General features: G+C 38.9%; 1 protein-coding gene across 8 annotated transcripts in view; it reads left to right on the forward strand.

Annotated features, from left to right (window-relative positions):
• The window catches only part of Dip2c (disco interacting protein 2 homolog C), a 386747-nt gene that overhangs the window by 249916 nt on the left and 115539 nt on the right, over positions 1 to 21292 (forward strand). For all 8 annotated transcript variants that reach the window (XM_020160915.2, XM_020160916.2, XM_020160917.2 and 5 more), the window contains 4 exons: positions 5446 to 5655; positions 16421 to 16555; positions 18311 to 18430; positions 19550 to 19747. In XM_020160915.2, coding sequence (XP_020016504.1) covers positions 5446 to 5655; positions 16421 to 16555; positions 18311 to 18430; positions 19550 to 19747 — 663 coding nt within the window. The remainder of the gene's footprint in view (positions 1 to 5445; positions 5656 to 16420; positions 16556 to 18310; positions 18431 to 19549; positions 19748 to 21292) is intronic.

The following is a 21292-nucleotide window of genomic DNA, read 5'->3' on the forward strand; positions in this document are numbered from 1 at the left end:
CTGAGTGTTAGAGGCGGATACAAGGACACACTGCAAATCAGAGCCGTGACCAAGCATATATCAATGTTTTTTTCAAGCAAGTCTTAAGTGTATAAGTGTACATGCCTTTAAAAGTAAAAGTACTGTGCTTATGAACCATGATTTATAGTGTATACTTTGTTCTTTTTTGTTGTTGTTGTTATGGTTTGCTTATTACAGGAGGCCTCCCAGCTGTTCTTCATCTTAACAATAGAGTATTCTTATAGGCAAAGGAATAATTTCTTGCTAATTTGCTTATTCTTCCTTTATGCTAACCTACAAAACACAATGTGGGAGTATTTTAAAGAATTATTTTGCTTAATTCTGTTTAGATTATTATGGTTAGAATTTGCTAAAATCCTACAGTTTTTTATTTTGTAGATAGAGTTTAAAAATTCAAAATATTTAATCAGAATTTTGGCATTAATTAGTATCCCACTAGTTGTGGGATATTGATCTCAACCACTTTGTATGAAAGAAATGATGAGTTTGAAATGGAAGAAGCAGTGTGATTATTTTTATATTTGTTTATTTCTCACATTGAATCTGTCTACTGAGAAATGTGTCCCACATAATGAAAGACAAAAGTTTCATGATGAAAAACAAGCCTTGTATCAATGTCCTGGCAAAACATAAAGAACATTCAAGAAGGGTGGCTTACACCTGTAATTCCAGCTACTCGTGTAATGGAAATTAGGGGGATCGCAGTTCAAGGCCAGCTTGGACAAACAGTGAGACTCCCTTCTCAATCAATAAACGCTGGCCCTGGTGTCTTTTGCCTCTTACCCAGCTACAAGGGAAGCATAAACAGGAGACTGTGGTTCAGGCTGGCCCAGGCAAAAACATGAAACCCTATTTGAAAAACAACTAATTAAGAAAGAGAGGGATGGGCTGGAGGCATTGTTCAAGTGGTAGAATGCCTGTCTGACAAGCACAAGACCCTTAGTTCAAACTCCAGTACACTCCCCCAACCCAACCCCATAAAGTACATTGTTGGAAGTGTTCATTTTGGGGAAACATTTCCATTTAATTATTGGCATTTTCATGTACATCGTACATTTCACATACCTTAATTGGGAGTCCTAGAGATAGTATCCTGTGCATTAGTTTTGCACAACCATGCCAGTCAGCACTATCAGCCTAAAATTTTTTATTCACAAGCTACTTTGTGCTTAGCAGTAGCCTACATATTCATCCCGCATGTAAACAAAACCTTAGCTGAATTTTCTCTCATCTATTTCCCTTGATTGCTGTTAGAACTTACTGCATGTCTATTGCCTTACACAGAAGATTCCTGAAATCTGTATTCTCTGTGTGACTTGACTGGTGGCTGATCAGTTCCTAGTTTCTGGAAAAGCTTTAGTTAGAATGTTGCACTGCTGACCATGCATTGATGAAATGTTCCTTTAGCTTTTATGGAGAAAATTGTCAGAATGATTTCTGAGACTTCTGGCCATAATGAAGTTACTGGTTCCCAGGTAACAAACTCACGATAAACAGCTACAAAACTGCACAAATGAGACAACTCTTTTTAGTCTCTGGACCAAAAATGGTACAAGGCTGAACCTGATTAATAAAATTAAATTACCTATTGATTTTTTTTGGGGGGGGGCGTGGTAACTGGAATTAGAACTCAGAAATTTTGTACTTGCTAGGCAGGTGTTCTGCCACTTGAGCCATACCTCCAGTAACCTGTTGTTTTTTAATGTGGTCACTAAAAGGCTTAAAAGGTACAGGCAGGGATCTCATGTTTCCATTGGAAAGTCCTGGTCTAGGTGTTTGATACGGCAAAGAGCATTTTAAATCTGCAACTATAAATATTTATTCAGGCAATAAAATAAAGATATGTCAAAGAACTAAAGGAAAATGTTACTGTAATGTTTGAGCTGAGCAGACAAAGAGGAAATTTTTTAAAAAAAAATAATGGATATAAGGGAGTTTCAGGTTGCCCATGTAAGGGCTTGGGAGTGTCCACTACCTCCTGAACAAACTGAGAAATCAACACTTCTTCTTAGTGCGCTAGAGACCTTAGGTTGCCCCTAGAATTGGAGAGACAGATGGGTAGAATTGGTGATTCACAAAGTACTGGAGAAGGTGCCTCTACAGGAACCAGTGCCAGGGCAGGAAAGCCTGAATGGCCATTCACAGATTGTTGGAGGAGAGGGGTGGACAGGTCTGAATTGAAAATTTCCCAGAGGATTTGTTCATCCAGGGTCCCCTACACACTTGTAAGTTTCCCTTCAGAAGGTTAACCAGGTTCTCAAGCATGTATCAGAGAAAAATCCTGGCATGCTTCTTGCAGGGAAAAGGATTCGTTTTGAAATATGCCAGCATCCTGTTAACAAGGTCTGATTTCAGGAGAAACTAGTTAACTAGAAACCAAACTTTGGGGTTTTATGAAAGCCTAACTGACCTGCAGAGAATTATTCAACTTCAGCCCCCTCTAGCCTTCCTGTCACACCTAATGCAAGGAGAACAAACACCAGAGGGACGTTTGTGAAGTTTAAAGTCCAGAGGATACGTTCACTGAACGTCTGAGACCTAGTGGCTGTGCGTGGGTAGGGCTATAGGAGATGCTGATATACCTTACTGTTAATTTTATTGTGAACTTTAATTAAGAGATTGTCTTTTTCAAAAATGGCTGGAGACTCTAGAACTGAAGGTAAAACACAGGAATGAAATTGTACCTGGTGGGCTTAACAAGTTGGGGAAGGAAGATGAACTGTGTGAACTAGAAGAGAAATTAACCAGATGGAAGCACAGCAAAACAAAAAGAAAAATTAAAAGAACCTGAAGCACTACTGGGGGGTTAAGAGGGATTGAAAAAAGGACAGAATAGACAAACCATTTGAAGAAATGGGTCAAAAATTTTTTTAAATTGATGTGAAATACCAAACTGCAGAAGGTCAGTGGGTTCTAAGCAGAGTGAGTATAAAAAGAGTTGTGCCAAAATTCAAAAATAAATTGACTATAAATGTAAGACTTTATTTCTGGATTCAATTGGACCCACTAATACAGATGCCTATTACTGTGCAATTGCTACCACTATCTTAATGACTATAGCTGTCATAAAATTATAAAATCAGATAGGGAAGTACTACAGCTTTGTATTTAAAATTATTTTGGTTATTCTAGGTCTTTTGTATTTCTAAATAAATTTTAGAATAAGCTTTTAATTTATCTACTCTACTCTCCCCCCAAAGTCTTCTGGGATTTAAGATTTACCTTGGATTTATGGATCAACCTGGGGAGAGCTGCCACCTTCACAACACCGAGTTTTCCAGTCCACAAACACAAACATCTGTTTTTAATTAAATTTCCATTTGTTTGTCTCTAACTTCTCTCACTAATGTTTCATAGCTTTCAGTCTGTACATCTAATACCTTTTTGTTAGTTGTTTTGGTGACTGTTTTATGTTTTTTCAATGCTGTTTTTTGAATGAAGTTGTTTTAGTTTGGTTTTCAGATTGCTCACTGATAGTAACTGTGTTTTATCTTGTATTCTGTGATCCTGCTGAGATCATTTTTTAGTAATCCAAGAGAATTTTGGTGGATTGTTTGCAGCTTTCTACATATAGGATCAGATCATCTGTGAATAATGGACTTTCATCTTTTCTAATCTGGATATCTCTAATTTATTGTTTTATCAGTTCATTTCACTAACTAGAACCTCCCAGATAATGGTGAATAGAAGTGGCAGGAGGAGATATCCTTGCCTTGTCCTCAGTCTTAGAGGGATGCATTCAGTCTTTACCATTAGCTACACATGGTGGTTTCATGAACGCCACTTTAGCAGGTTGAAGAAATTTCTTGCTATTCCTATTTGTTGAAAGTTTTAATCTTTCTACAAAAGTATTTTATCAAATACTTTTCCTATGTCTTTTGAGATGTATTTTTCCTCTTTATTCTACTAATATCTGTAATATCAGTTCACTTTTGAATGTTATGGCAACCTTAATTCCTGCTGATTGTGTATAATTCTAGTAACACTTGGCCATGGCATATTACCACCTGCTTATGTGAATGTTGCTTGCTTAGTTTGCTAATATTCTGTGGAAGACTTTCGTGTATACATCATGAGTGGTGTCACTCTGTAGTCTTCTCATGAAAGATGAGGATGGTGGTGATAAGGAATGAAGAATTCACTAAAAAAGGGCAGACGGGGAGACGTGTGTTCTCTGGGGAGATATTTATGTTTGGTGTGGCTATATAGGTGTGTGCATTCCTCTAAAGTCTTTTAAGTCTGAATGTAGAAAATGTGTAAATTTAATTTTATATAGATGGTATTTTCATACCAATTATGTTAAAAGGCAGAATAGCAGGAGAGAATTTTCCTTATATTATTGTTTTTCCAACAAATTTCTAACAAGTAAACTTTAAAAAATTTCTACACAGCATAGGTTACATGATAATAGTATAGATAGTCTTTATAATTGTTGTGTTTTAGTAATTCTTTGTTTTCACATTAGTTATCTTTACTCTTCTGTTAAATGCTCTAGAGCTGCTCACATACCTTCTTGCCTCTCAGAAGCTTCTAGGCATCTCACACAACTCACCTGCAGGAGGATCCTAAGAGTCCTTCTTACACTGAAGCTTACATAGCAATATTCATTCCTAACAGACGTGTTCCTAACTGAAAAGTTATCAAATGAAAAATGTTTCCATGGATTTCTGTGAAAAAGCATTGACATGACTTCTCTAAACCCATGTTACCTAGTTTTCACCAATAAAGTAAATCACCTAAATGAGGCAAATATCTTATAAGAGATGAATATTGTAAAAATATTTAGTTTGAGCATAAAGCAAAATGTGATAGGAGTTTACAGTATGCCCCAAATGAAGAGGCAGAGACCCCAAGAGTGTGAGATTGGTGGAGAGGAAATGGGGGCCACGCATTGTAAGGTGTGTCCTTCTTTCCATACCATTTCTTTGTCTATAGCTGAATCTTTGAGGAGGCCTATGGGTGTCTTGTGTTCATATTAAGCTTAAAAATTAATTACAACTCAGAAAAGCACTTGAAGACTACCAAAGTGCTGAAAACAATCACTTTGAAACCCCTAAAATCAGGACATGCACCCAACATCTCTTAGAAAGTGCTGTCCATCTTCTCACTTAGTAGGTGTGTGCAAGGAAAATACTGGTTTCTTCCCAAATTGTTGTGTTAAGGAAATCATTGAGTGTCTTTGTCTTGTATTATTATGTTGAAATATTTTATAACATATTAAAGGTATTTTGGATATAAAACACATCATACTAGAAAAAAGATGCATTATTCAGAAAATGGTGTAATACTTCAAGAATATTTGAAGCAAAAAAGTCATTGCCTGTGTTTCCTGAGGTGAGTCTTTGTTGGCAGTGTAAGGAGGGATTGTGATGAGGGTTTTCTTTGCTGCAATAGATAGCAAATCGTATTTCTTCTTCCACACAGATACCTCTTCTGGTTCAGAAGACGAAGGCTCGGTGCAGGGCGATTCCCAGGGAACCCCCACCTCCAGCCAAGGCAGCATTAACATGGAGCACTGGATCAGTCAGGCCATCCATGGCTCCACCACATCCACCACCTCTTCTTCTTCCACGCAGAGTGGGGGCAGCGGGGCTGCCCACCGGCTGGCAGATGTTATGGCCCAGACACACATAGGTGAGTGTACCTGACAGGCTGGCTGAGTTCACCTTTCCCAATATCTATTCTCTATGTTTCCTAGGCAAGCACTGAGTATTTGGTCATTCTCTGTTTGTATCTTGGCTATGGAGAATATCTGATAGACATGGACATTATTCCTGAAGGGGCTATGGTTTTACCATTTTCTGGAATTCTTGCTTCTCTCACATGTGGAATCGTAGGATCTTTCTATTCATGAAGGAGTGCATTCTTATTCATGAGAGAAATTAGCAGCCTTGTCAGCTTCCGTGTTTTTGTCTCACTTACGCAAAACCATGTTCCTCCATGAATTTTAATGGTGCTGATAATTAAGACAGGCTTAAGTGGAGTTGTGTTACTTTGGGAATCATTTGAGGAATTTGGGGGTCCCTTATCGCTACCTTTTATGCTGTTTTCTGCCATAGGTGTTCAAATTTCCTAGATGCCTCACACTATTTTGTGTGCAGCTTCAATAACGAGGGAGATATTCTGGATTACAAATAATACAAGATCGGAAACATTGCTCTGAGATGTTTGAAAGTAGTGTAGGGAATGATATAAAGTGAGAATTATTAGAGGAAAGGAATCAGAGTGTGGTGGATAAATGAGTGGCTGTGTGAAATATGAGTGGTGGTAGCCATTGTTCTGCCTCCACTTGTGCCGGGGGGCCTGTCACTCATTATGCATGGGTGAATCTTCACATGCAGTGGGGAAGTAGAACATCTGTGTCTGTTCTTACCCATTTTCCACTGTAGATTAAGGTGTTTTAGCGATTCAGTTTTACAAGTGTTTTGTAAGATAAATGACTTGTTTTGAGTATGGTTTGCTATGGTCTCTTCATTACAACAACAATCTAGAGGAAGGGCCAGGCCCATGGAGGCGGCAGCAGCACACTGTGTTGACCAGGATAAAGGAGCAAGAGATACAGATACAGAACCCCCAGCTGTATCTGAACTAATCTAATGTACGGCGATCTCAGGTCTGATTCTCCCCTGCAGTAGGAGACAGGAAAGGTAACGGGTACGTTAAATACTCCATTATTATTTCGGCTTCCCAGAGTACATCTTTAACTATTTGATGGACAGGCAGAGTAGTTTCAAACTGACATTTTTTTTTTAATTTTATTCATATGTGCATACAATGTTTGGGTCATTTCTCCCCGCTCCCCCCACCCCCTCCCTTACCCCACCCTGCCCCCTCCCTTACCCCCCCAACCCCTCACTACCAGGCAGAAACTATTTTGCCCTTATCTCTAATTTTGTTGTAGAGAGAGTATAAGCCATAATAGGAAGGACCAAGGGTTTTTGCTAGTTGAGATAAGGATAGCTACATAGGGAGTTGACTTGCATTGCTTTCCTGTACATGTGTGTTATCTTCTAAGTTAATTCTTCTCAAACTAACCTTTTCTGTAGTTCCTGGTCCCCTTCTCCTATTGGCCTCAGTCACTTTAAAGTATCTACATTAGTTTCTCTGCAGTGAGGGCAACAAATGCTATCTAGTTTTTTGGGTGTCTTACTTATCCTCCCTTGTGTGCTCTCGCTTTATCATGTGATCAAAGTCCAATCCCCTTGTTATGTTTGCCCTTGATCTAATGTCCGCATATGAGGGAGAACATACGATTTTTGGTCTTTTGGGCCAGGCTAACCTCACTCAGAATAATGTTCTCCAGTTCCATCCATTTACCTGCAAATGATAACATTTTATTCTTCTTCATGGCTGCATAAAATTCCATTGTGTATAAATACCACATTTTCTTAATTTATTTGTCGGTAGTGGGGCATCTTGGCTGTTTCCATGACTTAGCTATTGTGAATAGTGCTGCAATAAACATGGGTGTGTAGGTGCTTCTGGAGTAACCTGTGTCACATTCTTTTGGGTATATCCCCAAGAGTGGTATTGCTGGATCATATAGTAGATCTATATTTAGATTTTTAAGAAGCTTCCAAATTTTTTTCCAGAGTGGTTGTACTAGTTTGCATTCCCACTACCAGTGTAAGGGGGTTCCTTTTTCCCCTGCATCCTCGCCAACACCTGTTGTTAGTGGTGTTGCTAATGATGGCTGTTCTAACGGGTGAGGTGAAATCTTAGTGTGGTTTTAATTTGTATATCCTTCATTCCTAGGGATAGTGAGCATTTTTTCATGTGTTTTTTGGCCATTTGAATTTCTTCTTTCGATAAAGTTCTGTTTAGTTCACTTGCCTATTTCTTTATTGGTTCATTAATTTTGGGAGGTTTAGTTTTTTTGAGTTCCCTATATATTCTGGTTATCAGTCCTTTGTCTGATGTGTAGCTGGCAAATATTTTCTCCTACTCTGTGGGTGTTCTCTTCAGTTTAGAGACCATTTCTTTTGTTGAGCAGAAGCTTTTTAGTTTTATGAAGTCCCATTTATCTATGCTATCTCTTAGCTGCTGAGCTGCTAGGGTTCCAATGAGAAAGTCCTTGCCTATATGTATTAGTTCCAAAGTATTTCCTACTCTTTCCTGTATCAACTTTAGAGTTTGGGGTCTGATATTAAGATCCTTGATCCACTTTGAGTTAATATTGGTATAGGGTGATAAACATGGGTCTAGTGTCAGTTTTTTGCAGACTGCTAACCAGTTTTCCCATCATAAATTTTTAGCGCCTTTGTCAAACATAAGTTGGTTATAGTTGTGTGGCTTCATATCCAGGTCCTCTATTCTGTTCCACTGGTCTTCATGTCTGTTTTTGTGCCAGTACCATGCTGTTTTTATTGCTATTGCTTTGTAATATAGTTTGTAGTCGGATATTGTGATATCTCCAGTGTTGTTCTTTTTACTGAGTATTGCCTCGGCTATTCGTGGCCTCTTGTGTTTCCATATAAATTTAATGGTAGATTTTTCAATCTCTTTGATGAATGTCATTGGGATTTTGATGGGAATTGCATTAAACGTGTAGATTACTTTTGGGAGTATAGACATTTTTACTATGTTGATTCTACCAATCCATGAGCATGGGAGATCTCTCCACTTTCTATAGTCTTTCTCAATCTCTTTCTTCAGAAGTCAAACTGACATTTTAAGTCTTAACTGTATTTGCTCTCACTGAATGACGTTAAAATTAAAAAGCATCAGCCCTGTACTTATCCTAAATGAAGAGGTTTATCTGTTGCCCAGAGAGGGGGCTCTGCTCTCAGTTCTCCCATTAACAAAAACTGGTACCTTGAAGTCACTTACCAGCTTTATCTTTTCAGTCAAAAAAGAGGGAAATAATTTCTCTCTTTTGTACCTCTCAGAATTGTTGAGTAAAAATGAGGAACAGGAAAATTCTTCACAAGTTTTTAAACTAATATTCCAGTGCAATGTGGTGTTACTAGATTTCCATTTAACACATTTTCAGGAACATATACACTTGTTCATGTGAACTAATAACCTCTGTTTAAAAATCACAGTAAGTTAAACAGTAGACAGAAACCTGTCACTATTAAATATTTTTAGAGAAAAAAATTTCTTGTGTGTGTCTGAGCCTGGGATGGTGACCAAGGCTCTCTCAGCTGTACCTGGCACCTAAGTGAGATACCACCTTTGCTACTTTGAAGCATTTGTAGTCTCTGATTTTTGTGCACATTATGGAGGTGCTCAGAACCTTACACAGAGGACATATTGTTGAAGAAATTAATCACAGTACTTGGCTTTCCCTTTCTGAGTTTACACTTGAAATACTGGATGAAATTATAGCATGAAGAATTAAATTCATCCAAACTATAAAAGGTTGCATTAGTCATGTGCATCAAAGCTCAGTGTAACCTAAATATAACTCCTGAGTGTGTGACATTTCAGGAATTTCTCATTTGGCACAAAAATACGTTCCTAGAATATCTAGTAGTTTTCTGTCAGTGTGATTTTTCTTTCTTTCTTTTTTTTTTTGGAAAGAAAGCAGTGGCAAAAAAATGAAATCTGATGAGAACTAGAATGCTTTATTCCTGTGACAAAACAGAAGAAGCAAATATATCAAAATTGGGAGCATTTGACCTTTTTTTGAGATCACTGAAAGCCTAGGAACAAGAAAATAGCTAATATGTGTAAGTGTGCATGTGTGAAAGAGCTAAAGCAAGATAAACCTCAGAGTCCTGTTTGTTAGTCCCTTTGGTGAAGTGCTTATCGTACATGGAAAAGAAAATCCAAGAGGTTGAAGACCACACAGAATCTCCCTCAAAGTGGGCCATTCTTCTTTGTTGTTGAATTAAAATCTCAAGTCCTTTATTTGTTATTCCACAAATTTCACTATGCTAACACTTAAGTGGGGACATTTCCCATTGAATTTCAGTAGTCAAGCCAGTTTAGCCTGGGTTGCAAAATTCCTTTCTGGGTTGTTTTTGTTTGTTTGTTTTCTTTTTCTCCTGCTCTCTCAAGATGTGGGACATCTTTTGAGCTTTGCTCATAACCCTCTTACGACTGTGACAACAAACACTCCAACCTAAGGACGTTAGGTTCTGAGAAGGTGTCAGCTGCTAATGCAAGAAAGTCAAGTCTGCCATTGTGCTTACCTCTTGCATCACAGGTAGACTCATCTGTGGACTGCATTCAGGCTTTCTCTCTATCACAAGAACCAGAATCAGTATTGCTCATTGCCAGAAAGCAGTTATTAAAACCTTAGAACTGGGGATATAGGTCAGTGGTACAGTGCTTGTCTAGCATGTGCAAAGCCCTGGATTCAAACCCCAATGCCACAAAAAACGTAAGACACAAGAACTTTAAAACAACTAGAAATTAATGGATGATAATGTAAAATATTTAAACAGAATTAAAAATTGAGGAGCCTACCCAATGAAATGATTCTAAACTTCAAGAGAGCTAGTAGATTTAATGGGATGTTTTCAAACTTCAAGAAGTATGATTGTGAAAAGTGTTTTTAGTAAAATATTATAGAAATTATGTAACTATAAGAAATGGAGAAATTGAAGAGATGCTATATTTCAGTGTAAGAAATAAGAACAAGACAAAATAGGTAACATTTTTATTGTTGTCTTTTCAGAATCAAGCTTCCTGTATTTATGAAATTAGACTTTCACATAAGCTTTCTTAGTTTTCAGCTCCAAATATATTGCCGGGGTCTCTGTAAGCTTTTGTTAATGTACTTCCTGACCACATTGTCACAGCATATTTGGGGTGCATTTCATTAGCCGGTATTCATAGTAGTAATTGCCATTTCTAGAGTGACTTACAATTCAGTTGTCATTAATGCTGTTTTCAGTATAGATGTATTAGCAATCAAGTTCTCTTCTGGTTTCTTGCATTGTTCCTGCTAAGAAGATAGGAAGTGGGCAGACGATCATATCCACCCCAGAGATACTTATTTAATTAGCAGGAGCCTTGCAGTATACCTTTTTGATTCTAGATTCTGCTTATTAGGGAATTTACCCAAGAGCTTCGTCACTGTTGTTTTCAATCTTGTTTATTTATTTATAATTAATGTATAATCATCCGAAGTATTACTGATGCCTTTCAAATAATTCCAGTCTCAAAATACCGCATACAACATAATATACTGAGGTTGGAGATGTTGCCGCAGCATGGCTACTTATGGCTGGGATCTCACTGTTGTGCCCCATTCTCTCAGGTTTGTCTTTCTTGCAGTAAGAGCTTCATAATTTTAGAGCAGCTCAGCAAGTTTTGTCTAGACAGGGCCACAGAGTAATTATTTTAGGCTCTATGTTCCATATGGCCCCTGTTGTAGCTATTCACCTCTGCTGTCATAGCACAAAAGCAGCCATAGATACTTAAACAAATGGTCATGGCTATGTGCCAGTAAAACTTTAACCACTACCCATAGTTTGCCAACCCCTGTTTTATTTTATTTTGGGGTTTTTTTTTGGCAGTACTGGAGTTTGAACTCAGGGCCTCATACGTGGTAGGCAGGTGCTTTCCCACTTGAGGAGCCACGCCCCCAACCCCAAACCCTATTTTAGAGTTTTAAGCCACTCCATTGAAAAAGCAGGCAGGAAAAAAAAGTGAATCTTGCATTAGGTAACACTGGGCAGCATGGGACTCTTCCAGCAATGGTGTATGGCCTGTGGCTCCTCTTTGTCTACCCTGCCATTTCTCCACACCTGCTGATTGCATTCATTCCCCAGGTTAAAAGACCACCTTCTCATCCTTGGCTCCACAACCCACCTTTCACAGTGCCTGTTGAGCGTCTGTGCATTGGTCCCAGTCTGTACCCTGAATCAGCTTGTCTACTGACAACCTCCCTGGCTGACCCATCTGACCTGTGTTTTCTGTTAGTCCCAGGAATAGGTCCAGCACCTCAACTGTCATTGACTACCTCTTGGTCATGTGTATCACCAGTTTTCGCAATCTGTGTAGCTGGTGATTGCCCAGGTTTCACAGCCCACCCCATCCCTCACTGTTCCCAGGCCAGTGTTAGGTCTGGCCTCTCACCAGGACCCCCTTTTGGCCCCAGTTTTTTTCCTTGCAAATGTCCTATAATCCAGTGCTCCATGATTGTCACTAAAATATAGGTCTGGTCCCGTCTCTTTTCCCTAGAGATAATTTTGTGAGTTTCATCTTTCAAAACTGATTTTGTTTACATTGGCTTTGTAAAACCTGAATCATATCTGTTGGGTCCAAAAGTATCCTAACCCTTCAAATGTTTGGCTCAGCCAGGGTTCAAGTAGGCACATATTTCTTCCTTACTGTCAGTGAACAGTGATGGTTGAATTAACTGCAGAACAGTAGGGAACTGGACATTTTTAATGTATGAGAAATTGGGTTCCTTTGAGAAATTTATTCATTATCCATTCTCAGCTAGTGGAATGCACATTGTACATATTAAAAACATATTTTTGGCTTTTTGCCTTTCATTTAGAATTTATTTAGGGTCTGAAAAAATAACATAGCTTACAAATGGGATCTGTCGCCACTGACCACTTGGGACTCCCAGTTCTATAGTTAATAGTGAAGAATGTCTCCTTGTAGCTGACATTAGAACCAGAGCATTTTATCTCTATTTGTCAAGTATTTAATATATTCATTCATGTGTTCACTGACTCTGAACTATTCACTAATATTTGTGAAGCACAGAGGATGTTGGCTGGGCATACTCTTAGCTTCAGCATCTGAGGAAGACATTCTGTACCTGTCCCCAACAAGGATCTGAAAAAGGCAGAGACATGCAAGAGCAATGATTAGGAAGGTGTCCAATCAAGGAAACTAGGAAATGATCCAGGCAAGTTCAACAGGAAAGACCAGAAATTGGTTAGGGGCCAGGAAACAGCTGTACAGATGGTGTGGATCAGGTTACATTAGTAATCAAGTTAAAACCCCTGAATGGCAGGGGTATCAGGGAGTGAGGCAGGGTCCCCTCAACTTAGAGATGATGTCAGGACAATGGTTAAATTACATTGTCCTCTACCCTTCCTGCTGAACGTACCTTTAATTCCAGATCCCTAAAGAACCATGTCAGCTGCTAAGAGTAATAGTGATGCTAGGCTAGTTGAACCAGAGTCTCCCTGTGGAAAACTCACAGACTTTTGTGGGGAGCAGAGGTAAAGAAAGGTCTTACAGGTAGCTCTAGAGATGACACTCACAGTAGAGGTGATCTCCAATGTGAGACCTAAAGAATGGCTGCCATTTTTCTCTTAATTTTAAAAGCCCTATAAAATTGATCTGAGCAGTGGGTAATCTTGCTCAAAAGATAGGAACCCCTGTGATGAGAGTCCATAATAATTAAAATGTTCCTGATGCACGTGGACTTCCTTGGCTTCATGGAAACCTTGAACCTGCCCTTTCAACCTGGGACCACTGATTCTTACCCCCGGCAAATATTTCTAGAGCACCTGTTATACACATAGTTCTTTTAAATACTCCTCAAAAGAGAGGTAGCCCATTTAATATGAGGAGTCTGATCTCTTATCAGAACAGTCATAGTGTGCCGGTGCAGTGGCAGAATTTCTCTTGGCTCCTAGCAAAAGCCAGTCCCTGGGTTTATTTTCCTACAGTGAGGGCATATGTGAAGAGTTTGAGAAGGAGAGGGAGGCAAGGTGGCACATAAATAAAGTTGGAAACACTTTGAAGTCACCCAACTGTCAGTGTTCTTATTTTTTAACACCCTGAATTTATGAGAATCATTGTGTTCCAGACTTTGAAGTGGGAACACTGCGCAATGAAAGGCCTGGTTGGATATCCCTAACAATGCAACATGTTAGATACAAGGGAACTTGAATCAAATTGAAATGCAGTGAGCTCACATTTTAGCCACTTTTGTTTTAGGTGGGCTAATTTCAAATTTCACTCATTATACATGCATGTCTGTTGTGTTTTTCTTTGAGGCCCCAGAGAGCATACTACTTGGCCATGAGGCAATAGAGTTTTAGAAAATTAGATCATTTTGAAACAGGAACCAAAGCCTATTTGGCAGAAGTACAGATGGGGTGTGATGAGGAGGATAAATTTAGATTCTGAAATGCCAAAGAGGCAACTTGAATGATTATCTTCCTTTCCTCTCCCACTCACCACAGTGACCTGGTAGAGCTCCCTGCCTTCCGCTCCTCCCTCCCAATACTCACGGATCTGGTTTGTCTCTCTTGTTCCTGACATAGGCACGCCTCCTCTGGCTGGGATCTAAGAAATTGCCTGTAAGGATGTGTACTAGTTTCCCCAGCTGTCAAAAAAAGACACCACAGACAAGGAGGTATATACAACAGACATTTATATCCTCACAGTTCTGGATGTGGGTAGTCTGAGATCCAGGAGTTGACAGGGTTGGTTTCTTTGCACATCTCTCCTTGGCTCATTGCAGAACTTCTCCTTGTGTCCTCAAATGGACTCTTCTCTGCCTGCCTGCATCCTGATCCCTTTTTTCTAATAAGAGCAGTAGTCATGGTGCTCTATCATCTAGACTAATGGTCTCATTTTATCTTAATTATGCCTGTTTAAAATCTTTGTCTCCAAATAAACTGTTACATTCCCGGGAGATGGGGATTCAACCTATGTATGTATTTTGGTGGCACAATTCAGGCCATAAAAGAGTAAATCCTCTTGGGAAAGGGACATGCTGAACCTTGTTTCGGGCCCTGATATGCTTGTTGTGCTCTCCAAAGCATCCCAGTTTCCAGGCCCAAATGAATAACTGCTTGTCCCCAGCCTTAGCTCATGCCTGTGTACATTGCACAGCACCCTGACAGTAAGAATCTTTTCTCCCAGTACATGTTTGTGCACCTGATGAGAGTGGAGTTGGAATGTTTGTGTATATTTATATGGGTACAAGGTAGATATTATCTACAATTTGCAAAATATGAAGCTGAAGCCTAGGAACTTAGCTGTCACTGGTCCTAGTGGTTCTGTTCAGTACAAGTTGCCTCTCATCTTATGGGTACGAGAGTTTAGACTGGAGGCTCCTGAGGTCAGGATGGGTTTGTCACCTTTGCTCCCTCACTTGCAGCTTATTAAAAATTGCAGACTAACCTTTCCCAGACATCAACTTTCTCATGTAGACTTGTATAATACGTACACGTTCCTTTCTCTATTCTGTCTTCATCACTTGTAGATCCTATATTTGTGAATGTGCCCAATTTATTTGTTAGCTCCAGAACAATACAGAGATTTTTTTCAGCCATTAATGGACATGTTCAGAGCCCCCCAGAATTGTCACCTGACAAGTTCGTTCCAAGCTAACATCCAGTAAGGCAACCTTGGCCATTTTTTGTCTGTTCTGGTTATAAATAAGTCTCTTCAAAGCCTATTTAGTGCCGCATTTTTTGCATCATATTTTTGTGCTTTTTGTTGATGAAAGTTTGTAAAGAACAAGCCACTAATGTGGACAGAGAACAACAAGGCTTTTCAGTAGGAATGCCATTTTCAACAACACAGGATAATATGCTTCAGGCACATTGAATGATATAAGGGAGGTTATCTCCAGAAGTTTGTGTCTTCTAAAGATTAGTGAGTCAAAATTAATATTATAACACCTGTTAATAAAATGTGGGATGTATAAAATGCATTGATAGTCTTTATCAGGCATGCTGTCCTTAATGCTTTATTTAATGAACATAAAAACTTACTCTTTTTTCCTTTTGATCATTTGGGGGCTTAACTTTACCACCAATGAATGCTGGGGCGAAGTGTGGAACTGCACATTTCATTGCGCAGCACTTAATACACATTAGATTATAAACATTTTTGAGTGACTACTCAGTATGATTCATGTTAAAATAATGAAACAGTTACTGTTTTTCTTAATGGCCCAGCCTTTGTCAAGAAATACGCTAAGAGTTTTGCATGGATTAACTCATTTAATCCACCCAGCTGTTCTTCAGGTGTTTTGCCATTGTTCACATTTGATGGATAAAGAAACTGAGTCACAGAAAGGATAAGCTACTTCCCAAGATCTTTAGGAGTTCGCAGAGCTAGTATTTAAATCCTAGGCTCATGGTGCCACATATTGAATGCTTTACTGCCTCTACTATCACAGACAAGAAAAGGTATTCTTCTTTTATGAAGAAACATGTAGGTAATAACGTATTGTCCGTTTCAGAACATCATCTTTGTTAAAATGCTGTAGTGGTTCATGGATGTGGTCCCTGTAGCACAATTACACTTTGTTTCATGGGGGACAATACACATCATCTTAGACATCACCTTTGTGTGGAGGTTCTGCTGCCAGCTGTGGATCAGTGATCTTTGTATATGACCGTGGAGAAGAGATTGAACACAAGTTTGTTCAGGTCTCTTCCTAGGAGGTGGCGTTTTTAGCCTTCTGAATGACAGTCACGTCAATCAGAAAACCTCATCATGTGCTTGTTTACAGAAAATCATTCTGCACCTCCTGATGTAACCACGTACACCTCAGAACACTCAATACAAGTGGAAAGGCCACAGGGCTCAACGACATCCCGGACAGCACCAAAGTATGGCAATGCCGAGCTCATGGAAACCGGAGATGGTATGTTTTATAGCTAGAATATTGTCTTCCTTTGTGAACACTTTCTGCTGACTTGCATTTCTATGCTCATGATTGTTTTTTCTGGTTTTTGGTTTGGTTTGGTTTGTCTTCTTTTTTTTTTTTTTTTTTTTTGGTACTGTGGTTTGAACACAGGGCCTCATGCTTGCTAGGTAGGCACTGTGCCACTTATGCCACTCTACCAGCTCTGTTCTTTCTAATTGGATGTATTTCTTCCTAGACTCACAGTTAATTCATTGAATCTGCCCCATCAGATTCCTCATGAACCTTCTGTAGAAGATGGTCTAGCCGTAAGAAATACAAATTGTCTCCAAGTTGTCTATTATTCCTACAGGAAAAAATGTAAATATTATAGGGAAAGATGCTGCTATTTTGCTAATGAATAACTCATGCTGGTTGAGTAAATAAGAAATTCTAGCACAAGCTTGAAGACCATGAGCAGTTAGTTACAATGGCAAGATGAAGTCAAATGCAAATCAAATGATTGACAGATGGGTAGTGTGGTGCTTTCAACTTGGAAAGAGGTAGTTTTACTCCAAATTGGATGAAGATGATCAGTGACTTGATAAATGACATCATTGGAAGGGCTCCCTTGTATTTTTAATCTTGGTATGCTGTGATTGATGTGGCTATTTTCATTACCAATCTAGAGCAGTAAGACTTGAAGGTAAACTTTCTGTCATAATCTGCTTTCCTAAGTCCCACTCCTGCCCAGGGTCACGAAAGTGAGACTGGAATTCAGCAGTGAAGCTAAATGGGTTTTTGTTGTTGCCGTTGTTTGTTCTTTCCAGTTTTTGACACATGGTCTCACTGTGTAGCCCAGGCTGGCCTGGGGCTTGTGAACCTCCTGCTTCTATTTCCCAAGTGATTGGATTATAGGTGTGTATCACCATACCTGGCCCTTAGGTGGTTTTTTTTTTTTTTTGAAAGATGAACAAAAGAGTACTGATGTACCGTCCAGTTCACTGTGTGTTGATTTTTTTTATGTGATATCTGTGGAATTCACAATTAAATGGGAATTCGATTGTGAATTTAATCTGTAACAAGTAGTTTACTCTTTTCAACATGGTCAAAACCCAGAAGTCACTATTCATGAGCATTCCAGTTAATGCAATTGACATCTCTCCTGCTTCCAGTAGGATTGCTTTTTCTTCACTGCTGTTTAGCTTCCTTTATGTCCTCGATAAACCCACTATTTATTAAACCTGTCATTCATTGTTGTTGTTCTTGTCATCATTTTAGTAGCCTGTCATCATTATCACCTTTGTTCCTCCAGGTAAATTCTGAATCATATATTGTGTAGTCCAGTGTTTCTTAATATGTGACACCTCATATCAGAATCTCATTGTAGGCATTTGTAAGAGCAGATTACGGGCCACACCCCAGACTTGGAGTGGTCCAGGGATGATTCTTACAGATTCTGAACTAAGCTTCGGACACACTGCCTTGTGAAATGATTGACTCTTGAGTCATCTGTATCAAATTAAGTAGAACTATTTAGTGGGAAAATAGTATGTTTAGAAACTTAAGAATTCTGGTTTGTATATTTTTCCATAGTTTCACAACTATTCAATATTTAATGTCTCAATTCTGAAAGTACTCAAAAACATTTCTAGCTCACATACTAAGTTGTTTGTTTGATAGAAAATTTTCCTTAAGCTCTATCTTGTTCGTTCTAAAACTTGCTAATTCTAACTGTGATAATCAGCTCATCTACCCCATGGTTCCATTTTTCAGGTGTACCAGTAAGTAGCCGAGTATCAGCAAAGATTCAGCAACTTGTCAATACCCTCAAACGACCTAAACGACCGCCATTACGAGAATTCTTTGTCGATGACTTTGAAGAATTGTTAGAAGGTAAAGGAACCTTTCTCTAACCCAGTTTCTTTTAGATGTTCTATGGTTCTACAAACAATAATATTTTTTCTACCAGGCTGTTTTATTTTTTTAAGAGCAATAATCTTCCCTTCCCTTGATGATGGAAATCTACATCAAAGTGTAAGTGCTGTTCCCTACTGAATGCTTAAAAGATGCACCAGGCGCTGTGCGTTTAGACAGAGCTCCAAAGCTGAGTATTCATCACCCTCAGCAGAATGTGGTTTTGTTCTATGAGCAATGCCTCAATAAGATTATAGCAATGCAAAATTAAATTATAGAAAGCCTTAGCTCACAGCCAAGTGGCTTTCTCTGAACCAGCTGTGGAGAGGTCTGCAGAGGAACATGGTGGGGTGGCTCTGCCCTCCTTCTCTTCCTGCTGCTCTGCAGATCAGAGCTGCTGCCCTCACCCAAAATGCTAGGAAGCCTTTGAACCCAACGTGGAAGCAAAATAAAAGATTACTTGTGGTAGTAAAACCAAACTCCTTGTTCTCTAATTTGTGAAACAGCAAAAAGACATAACTGGTTTTCTGACCAGAAGGTGGAAATTGTCAGTTACAAACCATGAGAGCGAAACCTTTTCCAGAACTACCTGAAGGAGGAGGAAGATTGTGCTCTGTTACGATGCATTTGTTTTACTTTTCCTTAAGAAAATACTCCATGTTCTTGTTTTTCAAAATAGTTGTACTAAATTTATATTTACATCTTGGCATTTAAGGGCAAAATACAAACTTAGTAAGACTTGAGCTTTTTGGATTTCAGAATTACCATTTGTTGATTGAAATTTTGAACCTAGATGTTTAAATACTATACTGTGTGCATATGGTTTTGCCTGTTGTCAATTCACAAATGTACTCATGTCCATCTAACTTCTCCATTTCACACTGCTTTGGAAATCATTAGAATTAAATGTATCTTTCACATCCCTGAGACTAGCATATAGATCATGACCTTGATTCTAGAAAAGTATGTTTTCTGACAGCTAATGAAATTGTATGTTTAGTATAATTATCTTAGCTTTATAAAGAATCAAAAGTAATCATACTAATATGGGTGTATTTTTTTTTTTTTTGAAAACCTTTTGTCTTGAAATGCATTTAGTTCAACAACCAGATCCAAACCAACCAAAGCCAGAGGGCGCCCAGATGCTGGCAGTGCGTGGGGAGCAGCTGGGGGTGGTCACGAACTGGCCACCCTCTTTAGAAGCTGCACTGCAGCGATGGGGGACCATCTCACCCAAGGCCCCCTGCTTGACCACCATGGACACGAATGGGAAGCCCTTGTACATCCTCACTTACGGTAATCCTCTAAGGTCTCTTACAGCAATGCTGTAAGATGCATTCCTCTCTCCCTTGCTTCCTCCTGCCTGTAATTGCTACTGAATGTAAAGAAGGTAGATGTCTTTTGGGTGGTTCCTTTACATTTGCACTGCCTCGTCTGTTTCTGGTACAGAAATAAATGGAACATAAAGGAATTTTTTAGGAAGATTATTCGGTGTCAAAATAGGTGTTAATGTAATGAACATGACTCTAATAAGATGTTAGGTTTAATTTTTTGAATATATATGTGATTTTCTTGAAATGAATACTTTCAACAATGGTTGGTAGAAAATGTGTATCTATACTGCATGACAGGAGTTTTAGTCATAATTCTGACACAATCCTGAATGGTATAGTACAAAATGTTGAAAATGAAAAATCAAAACCCCAAAAGTTTAAAATTCCCAAAGAGTCCAGTTACAGTGGCTTATGTCTGTAATCCCAGCTACTTGGGAGGTGGAGATCAGGAGGATTGTGATTTGTGGTCAGCCCAGGCAAAAAGTTAGTGGGACCCCGTCTCAACAAATAAGCCAGGCAGAGTGGCATGTGCCTGTGATCCCAACTATAAGGAAGACAGAGGTAGGAGGCCCAGACAAAAGCATGAAGACCCTATCTGAAAAATAACTAAAAGGTAGATAAGTAAATAATAAGTAGTAATAATAGCAGAGGCAATAACTAAAGCAAAAAAGGCTGGGGGTATGGCTCAAGTGGCACAGGCCCTGAGTTACAACCCCTCACATGTAATTTTGGGGGATTTTTTTTTTAATTCCTTAAAAGACATTTATATTTTCAATAGGGAATTTATCTGAGAAACATATGACAACATAGATGAACCATTCAGAAACCAATTTACACAATGAAATAGATAATAATATACTCATAAACACTCAGGTTAACTCACACTAGTCACACAGAATTGACATTTATAAATAAATGAACCCTATCTGTAAAGAACTGGGTCAGAAAGCAGAACACATGCCCCCCTGTCTCTGTTGGTAATTGTGTCACTGGCTTTATAACTGTGACAGTCTAAACTACCACAGTGATAGACAGTCTGAATGGGATACCAGTGACCTTTTAACAAGTTAAGTCAAAAGCAGTGTTGAGTCACTACTGCATTCACAGTCACCCAGAGGGCTGAGAATCTTGAGAAATTTTATCTCACACAAAATGCAAGTGTAGAAAAAGGACACTTCCTCACTTGAGGAAATTGCAGCATTTTTGCGTGCACAACAATGCTGACACACTGTCGTCATTGAGATATTGCACTTCTGCAGGCTCAAATTTGCAAAAAAAGCACAACACAAATTAGAACTGTCTAAAAGTCCTTATACAGTTTATACTCCCAGTTCTGGAAATGATACAAAGATGAAATACATAGTGTAGCAGATTGTAAAAAAAAACAATGCTGACAATTTTGAATAGTAGATAAACGAAAATAGCCTGAAAACCCTGGGGTGAGGTGCTGGTTGAATCCTGGAGTCCAGAGGCTAGTGAGTCTGAAATTCTGTGTGGGTTGTTTGTT

The sequence above is a fragment of the Castor canadensis genome, chromosome 15 (assembly GCF_047511655.1).
Source record: "Castor canadensis chromosome 15, mCasCan1.hap1v2, whole genome shotgun sequence".
Taxonomy (NCBI): domain Eukaryota; kingdom Metazoa; phylum Chordata; class Mammalia; order Rodentia; family Castoridae; genus Castor; species Castor canadensis.